Source organism: Mus musculus, chromosome 6 (genome assembly GCF_000001635.26).
Source record: "Mus musculus strain C57BL/6J chromosome 6, GRCm38.p6 C57BL/6J".
Taxonomy (NCBI): domain Eukaryota; kingdom Metazoa; phylum Chordata; class Mammalia; order Rodentia; family Muridae; genus Mus; species Mus musculus.
Genome location: NC_000072.6, coordinates 4,003,439 through 4,011,212, shown reverse-complemented (window position 1 = coordinate 4,011,212; position 7,774 = coordinate 4,003,439). Strand labels below are relative to the sequence as shown.

The window sequence follows — 7,774 nt, the reverse complement described above, 5'->3', positions numbered from 1 at the left end:
CCGTTTCATGACTAACAAAGCATGTCTATATGATTGTCTACATACTCTTTATGTAGCAAAGGTTGGCCTTAAACTCCTAAACATCTTGTTTCTACCTCCCAAATCCTGGGATTTGGGGATACACCATTTGCATATTCTTGTGGAAATTATGTGTGGTCATTTTGTAAGTATTCCCTCTGTAGCCAGTTATGCATGTTTCTGTCCAAGCTCTATGTTCAAGATTTAAAAACAAAAAGAAACCATGTGAGGTTTCTCTCTCCCTGCTGCTGCTGCTGTGCAATGAGGAGAGCAGAGCCCTGACTAAACACATGAATGAGAAATGAACACAGAGAAGTTGCCAGTGAGCTTTGATAAAAATGCAAAAGCTATTTAAAGAAGGATTGATAACCTTTTCAATAAAGGGTGCTTCGGCAAGGAGTTATTCTCACAGCAATCTGTAAGTAAGTGAGACCTCTGTCAAAACAATACAGCTTACTTGAAAACTGACCCAAAATGACTTAGAGACTTATAATATAAACCTTTTAGAAGCCATGAAGGAAAAAGTATATAAGGCTAAGAACATGCATATAATTTTTAGACGACACCAAAAGTATGATCTATAAGAGGAGAAATTAATAAATTGTCTTGAGTCCATAGGTTTTGAGATTCACTCAACGCATAAAACATAGCAACCATTTGTGGTCTAATGCTGATTGATTACACAATCATATAGTTGAAAGCAACTGAACGCATGATTTAAATTCTACTTAATAAATTCTCACTTGCTAAATGTTCTTCTATAACATATTCAAATAAGCATTTTTTCATATCTTCTCACTGCAGATTATCATTTATCACTTGAAACACATGATACTATGCTACTCTCTGTTGACTAAGTTACCAAGATGAAACAGAACAAAAACATATTGAATAAAAACACCTATAAGCTTGGGTATTTACTGGGAAAACAGAAGTTGGATGGCTGATTTGTTTATATGATTGAAGGAGACATGAGAAACAAAATGCAGGATGTGGAATTCTCATGAACGGGTGGCTGGATGTATAGATGGTATGCATTGCTCTGAGAGTAGCTAAGCAATAAATGCTTTGTTTTGACCTTTGTAAAAGATTATAGGTTATGTAGTATGAGTAACAAGAATATGTTTTCTTCCTTATGCAAAAATGAAAATGTGATAGATAACTATGAAGAAATGAACCAGGTTATTACAATAAAACTTAATAAGCACCAAAATACCAAAATCACATGTCATATTAAATGTTAAGTGTCCAAAAGCAAAACCACACCCTAATTATCAGTTGTTCCATGGTGCCTGGAAGAAATATGTCCTGACTACTCTTAAACCCACCCCACAGTAGATGGTACTTTGAGCTAAAATTATCCCTGGGCTCTCAGTAACCCCAACTGATGTCATCACTTGGAAAATAGCAGGAAACAGTCCCTGTGTTAAGTCTTACATAATTACTTTTTCAAAAGCCTGAGTATCCTGTTTCCTTGTCACCAGGGGAAAAACAGACTTCCCAAGTGAGGATGCTGACAGACTTCAGGAAGCTGTTGGAGGCATGGGCCCTCTGACTTGGCTTGGAAGAGGACCAGGAAACCTAATGCAGAGAAAAGATACACTGGAGGAGAAACATAGGCTTTAGGTCCCACATTTAATACCATAGAGCAAGTTAGGAGCTAGATCTGGTTGAACCAGAACCTACTTGTAAAGATTTTATTTCTCTTTTGTTCCAAACCTCTAGCACTCCCTAAACAAGAAACTGAGGGGAATGAAAAAGTTTTTTTTCTGAAGGAAGAAAGGTCTCTTTCATTGCTGTCTTAGTCACAGGTGCCTTCATAGAGGACTTCAGCGGGAATTGTATCTAGGCTATTCTACTTCCTGCCTAAAACTACAGAAGCTTACAGAAAGTGGAGCCATTGATTGGAAGGGGGGTCTTGTAAAGCACAGCAACAATGGAGGAGGAATGGAGGACATGAGCTTTTTCCACATTTTTTTCCACAATGATAGAAAAACATCCAACTGATCTTTTACAATTAGTCAAAATTCACTATTGCTTTTGGAGAAGATTAAAAAAAGGTGAAGGAGGAGAAAGAAGAGGAGGAGGAAGAAGAAGGAGGAGAGGGAGAGGGAGAAGGAGAAGGAGAAGGAAAAAAGGAGAGGGAGGAGGAGGAGATAGGAGAAGGAGGAGGAGGAGGAGGAGGAGGAGGAGGCATGTTTAACTGTGCCTACAGTGGGCTGGCAGAGTGACTGCAAAATATTCAAACATCTTCCCAGAGGCCACAGAGCTAGAGAGGAACCATCCCCAGACCTGAAGAGAACAAGGAATGCAGATCTGGGTCAGCAAAAGAGCAGCCCTGGCAGCCAGGGTTGGCCACCTAAGCACTGCTGGGATGAGGGTTCTCTTTCCCATTCACAGACTTGTCCCATTCCCAAGGACACCAATGCTGGGATATTTTAAGCTAACTCATCACAAACCAGGGAAGTGTTAATGTCAACTTGGTTTGGCAAAGTTCCTGACTCACCGCCTGATTTCTGTTAATGTCATTAGGAATTCTACCCGCTGGGTTCCCTAATAGTTGAAGTTACATCAAACACATTCCACAAGTCAGAATTTGGCATTGTAAACACATGAATCAGGGAGAGCTGGATTGGAAAACATGTCATTATATCCCTAGTCTTCTGATATAAACCCCCAAACACTGAACAGGTTGTAGAAAACAACTCAAGAGTTAACGAACAAATAGTGCCGTCTTAAGTCACCAACATTGATTTTTCCAAGATAAAACTTTATTGGAGACAGCAAGGAGTATACTGAAAGTGGGGGAGCCATGCCTTCATTCCATAACTGCAATCAGATGCTCTCCTCTGAGAGAGAGTGTGTGGGGAGCCAAGGTGAGAAGCAGGTATGATTCACACCCCAACTGCTTGGAGAGTGCTTATATGACAGTCTTTTTCTCGATTTTATTTTTTCTCAGTTCTTCAACACACACTTTGGCTTCATTTGGGGGAAAATTAAACAAAAGAACAGAATTTCCCTCCCCCAGAGTTACTTATGAAATGACACAGCTGCCCTTTTCTTTGAAGGGATTCTTGTCTTCTGGGATTCCCTTTACCAGAGGATCCTCTCCAGAACGTTCTTCAATGTAGTTCTTTATTTCCTCAGAACATTTAGATACCTATAGTATAGGGAGAGGGGATCAAAAGAAATAAATTATGACAAGGAAATTGAACTTTGCCACTGGTTTTTGTAAGGTTCATATAGTTTAATAAACCATCATATTTCTAAAAAAATATTTTCCTACTCTAAGATTATTATTCTATTTATATGTCATATAATCTTTGAGAAAAATATTGTTCAAGAAACAAATAATTGAAAGTCATTGTATTAATAGTTCACCCATGATCTTCTATTCATACTTGTCCCATGATTTCCTTACTCTCTAAGACGCGAATATAACAGAGCTACCACGTTCAAAATCTCTGGATACCAGGCAGCTATAAGGCAGTTCCCAGGTGTTAAGGGTGTGCCACACCCCATGTCTCATGCAAGGGGGCATGCCGTACTCCAGAATTCCATGGAGTCACAGCTAGAGTCATAGAAGCAGCAGGGAAAGGCTGACAGGGATGTTAGAATTTCCTATCCAACTCACTCTGAGTCTTGCCTCAAAACCCCTCTGATGAGTAAACAAATATTATATTAAAAGCTTCCCTAGAGGCTTAGCAGGGTAAACTGAGACTCTGGAATTTAGGGAATCTGCTTAAACTTTTCTTCTCATGGGACAGGATTGAATTGTCTCTCTAAGAATTCTATCCTTAAGAGACAAGTTGCAGGTTTATTTTTTTTTTAAAGAGAGACTAAATTGGAAATGAAGAGTGAGACTGAGTGTCTTCAGAACAGTCTGTTTTGCAAGTGGTAAGTTTAAAGTAAAAGTTAGAGACTGATGAAAAGTAGCCTTTGAGTGACTCTCTCTAAATGTGCTTACATATGCATCTCCAAAATGCACCAGTAATAAGCACGTGTAGATAGCACAGTGTTAACGCATTTTGCATAATTATGAAAAATAAACTACTAATTAAAAAGTGGCATTCAAAAATAAACAGAAATAGGAATCTTATCGTTTCATTATTTCCTCCCCATACCCTAAAGTACTGTTTGCACGGCCGCGTGTGGGACCCACTGATCCAAAATGGAAAACTAGGTCAAACAGTTACAGGAATTAAAATATGATAATAAATACTATCTTTCCAAAAATCTAACTACTGCTAGCATTTCTAGTGTGTATGTTCTAAGGGAGTTCTCAGTGCTAATAAGGGAGTGTTTAAATCCGGAGTCTGTGGTCCCAGACGGATCGGATCCCGGTACGGTATGATCCGATCCGGGTCCCCACTCTTCCTGCAGAGGCTCTTTCATTGGGGTTCTGAAAAGATCCCTAATCTCCAAAAGTGGGTAATTGCTCCTTCTGTGATTGAGAGGATACACCTGACGAATAATTAATTATCTGCAGGCAGATATAACCTGCGTCTTTGTCTGCTTGGCCTGAGTTAACACAGAGTTCAGGTGTTAACGAAGGATGGACAGGCTGACCGGAAGGGTGCAGGGAAAAAGACTACTGAAGTACCTGCCTTATGCTCTGTGGCTTTAAGTGAGGAACTGGTTATCGCTTCTGGGACTGAGGGGGTTTTTCTTCTTTCAAGTGAGGGATTGAGTGAAAACCAAGCACCACAGTGCTTACCCAGCATCATTATAATCGTCTATATGTCATAGCTACAATAAAAAGTTTGGGAATGGAAAGGAGATCCACCATCCACTTTGTGTCCTGGAAGAATCACTCTAAATCTTTCTCTTGTCCTAGCAAACACCAAGAATGTTCTAGGAAACCTGTGCTGTAGGGTGTACCCCAGGGCTGTGGTGGCTGACCTGGAAACTGTAAATAAGGATGTTTGACTTGTACATCGGCACACCCAGGATGCTGCCTGATGTCGACTTTGCAACTTGTCCTTTCCTATACCCTGTAAATTCTACACAATGATGCTAAATACTCTGACTTTCCAGCTTTGCAAAGGCTAAGTATTATTTCAGCACACACCATACACCATGCTGTTTAATGTGCAATCCCTCTGGCTGAGACTGGCCAAACTCTGGGGTTTGTCATCAGTCAAAACAGCCCCCTCCAAGAAATAATGTTATCCCTTAGTTCTCTCAGCTGTCTTATTCCTCTAATCACATGATTTCTTAAAGTTACAGGAAAAATAGAATATCCCACTGCAAAATCGAGGAAGAGTGTGAATTTGTATGAAGCAACGGGCTAAATCAGAGTGGAAATTTCATAAAAATGTAAAACTCAAAAACTTCCAGCACCTCCCAAAAACAATTCAGGAGTATTAAGCTTTATCATGAATGTGTTTGGAGCCTGTTTATATAATTTGCTTCATTTCTATTTCTTCATTCTTTCAAATAATTGAAACAGAAGGCTAATGTCAAAGAGCCTGAGGTGTGGCTCAGGTGTGACCACATACACAGTGCCCAGAGTTTGAGCCCTAGTAATCCCAAACTCTTAAAAATAACATCACTCCATAGGGAAAGGCTGGAAGAAGCTGAGGAGGACTGCAACCCCATATGAAGCCCAGCAGTCTCAACTAGTGGGGATCCCTGAGATTTCAGACACTGAGCCACCAGCCAGGCAGCATACAGTAGCTGGTATGAGCCCCCCATCCCTGCCCCACTCATATACAGCAGAGAACTGCTTGATCTGGCCTCAGTGAGAGAAGATGTGCCTAACCTGCAAGAGACTTGAGACCCCAGGGAGTGGGGAGGTTTCGTTGGGGAGGGAAGGTGGGAGAGATAGGGGGATAGGATGGGATGTGGAACTCTGTGGGAGGGCGGACCAACTGGGAGAGGGAAATGACTGGGCTGTAAAAAAGTACAAGTCATAATAATATCAGTCCAAATTTTTCTTGCTCTGGGGAAAAAATTACTTTTCTTCAAATTGAACAAGCTATCCAAAAGTTTTTTTTTTTTCTAAACGACTGGTTGCTTGACAGAGTGGGAAAAGAAGATTAATGTAATCAAGGCGCTTACTATCAACAAAGAATTGAAGTAAAAATTCCAAGTTTTCCATGGAGTTTCAGTGAACACTCCTGGGTATTTTTTCATTGACTGGCCAGGGTGGCCTGGAACTCCTAACCCTCCTGCCTCCACCTCCTAAGTGATTGAAAATTACAGGCATGCACCACCACACCCTGCATTTATTTATTTATTTATTTATTTATTTATTTATTTATTTATTTTACTTTGCAGCCATATCCCATACAGTATAAATGTAATTATGTGTCTATAAGTCAATACAGTAAAGTCTATTAATCATTTAACACACTTCCAAGACAAAATGGAAATTGCATACAATTTGCAAATAACAGAAACTCAGGCAGTGCTCTCAAGTCCCAATGGAGTCAGGATCTTTGCAAAATTAAAGCTAAAATTGTTGGGAGATTTTCAATGTGGTTTTAGAAACATTCTATCATACACCGTCCTTTCCAGAATGGAAGCCAGCTGCCCTTTAAGGGATTGGTTGTCTCCCCTGTTTGGGACTCTGTCTTGATAACATTTGGCTTTAGATTCCTTATTAGTTCCTGGCTCTTCTCACCTTTTGCGATTCCCCCACATCATCTAGAAGGTGGAGCCCCCTTAAAGAGAAGCTCCCAGAAAAAGACACCCACCCCTACCCCTCATCGTTTAATCCAGTAATCCTGACCTTGGCGCATTTCTGAGAGTGAATTCTGAAATAGCCAGCCACCTTACCTGTTGTCTCTGCAACTTGACTTCTTTGCGAAGTTGCTCAACCTCCATCTTCAGTTTTTCCTTTTCCGGCAGATCCTCGATGTGAAGGGCAGGCATCTTTGCCCCAGAACTGGGCCCAGAAGTCACTTGTGCAAGGGAGCCACTGGAAGCGCCTAGAACTGGGACGCTTCCCCAAATACCCGCGGGCCCAGGCTACCGCCCCCCGCGCGCAGGACGTGACTGGCTCGGGAACCGCAGCTCCCAGCTCCCCGGGGGCTCGGCTTCCTGCCCAAGCCTGCTCCCGATGGCCTTTCCCAGACTCCAACCAACTTCAGGGCGGCTTCTCCAGGCCGCAGCAGCCCTGTAGCCAGGCAGTCTGCCTAAATATGGGACATCCTCCTGGCTGCTCTGGGCAGGCTGCAGACCCTGCAGGAACAGGACCAGGTCGCAGCTCTGGGCTGGACTGCCACAGGACTCTTGCCACGCCCGGGGGAGCTGCTGGGCTGGAGACAGAAGTTTTACTTTTGTTCTCTCTCTCTCTCTCTCTCTCTCTCTCTCTCTCTCTCTCTCTCTCTCTCTCTCTCTCTCTCTCTCTCTGTGTGTGTGTGTGTGTGTGTGTGTGTGTGTGTGTCCAACTTAACATCCGGGTTTTGTTTAAAGCCAGGAAAGGAACACTACTCAGCAGGAAATAACTAAGGATCCTTAGATCCTTCACCTCTCCAAGTTTTAAAAATACACAGCATATAACTTTTCCATACACGTAGTGGGGAAAGTGGATATTGGGGAGGAAAAGAAGAGCAATATGGAACCTAGCTAGGTCTCAGAAGTATACAGCAGAATTGTGTTGACACATTCCACGTGGTTTCCTAAAAGCTCAAAAGGCCTTTCACAAAAATATGTTTGGAGGACAGAAGTGGTTTGAGATGCGGGGTGTTTCCTGTCATTAAATGACCATCTGGCTTCTCAATAATAGAGCTTTCACTTTTGGGGAAGG

General features: G+C 41.8%; 1 protein-coding gene across 1 annotated transcript; it reads right to left on the bottom strand.

Moving 5' to 3' along the window:
* Positions 1-2,767: 2,767 nt before the first annotated feature.
* On the bottom strand, positions 2,768-7,226 carry Gng11 (guanine nucleotide binding protein (G protein), gamma 11). Its single transcript, NM_025331.2, has 2 exons — positions 6,802-7,226; positions 2,768-3,178 (listed from the first exon to the last, which is right to left on the bottom strand). Exons 1-2 carry the CDS (start codon positions 6,895-6,897, stop codon positions 3,053-3,055), a joined length of 222 nt encoding a protein of 73 aa, NP_079607.1. The 5' UTR covers positions 6,898-7,226; the 3' UTR covers positions 2,768-3,052.
* Between the last annotated feature and the right edge of the window lie 548 nt (positions 7,227-7,774).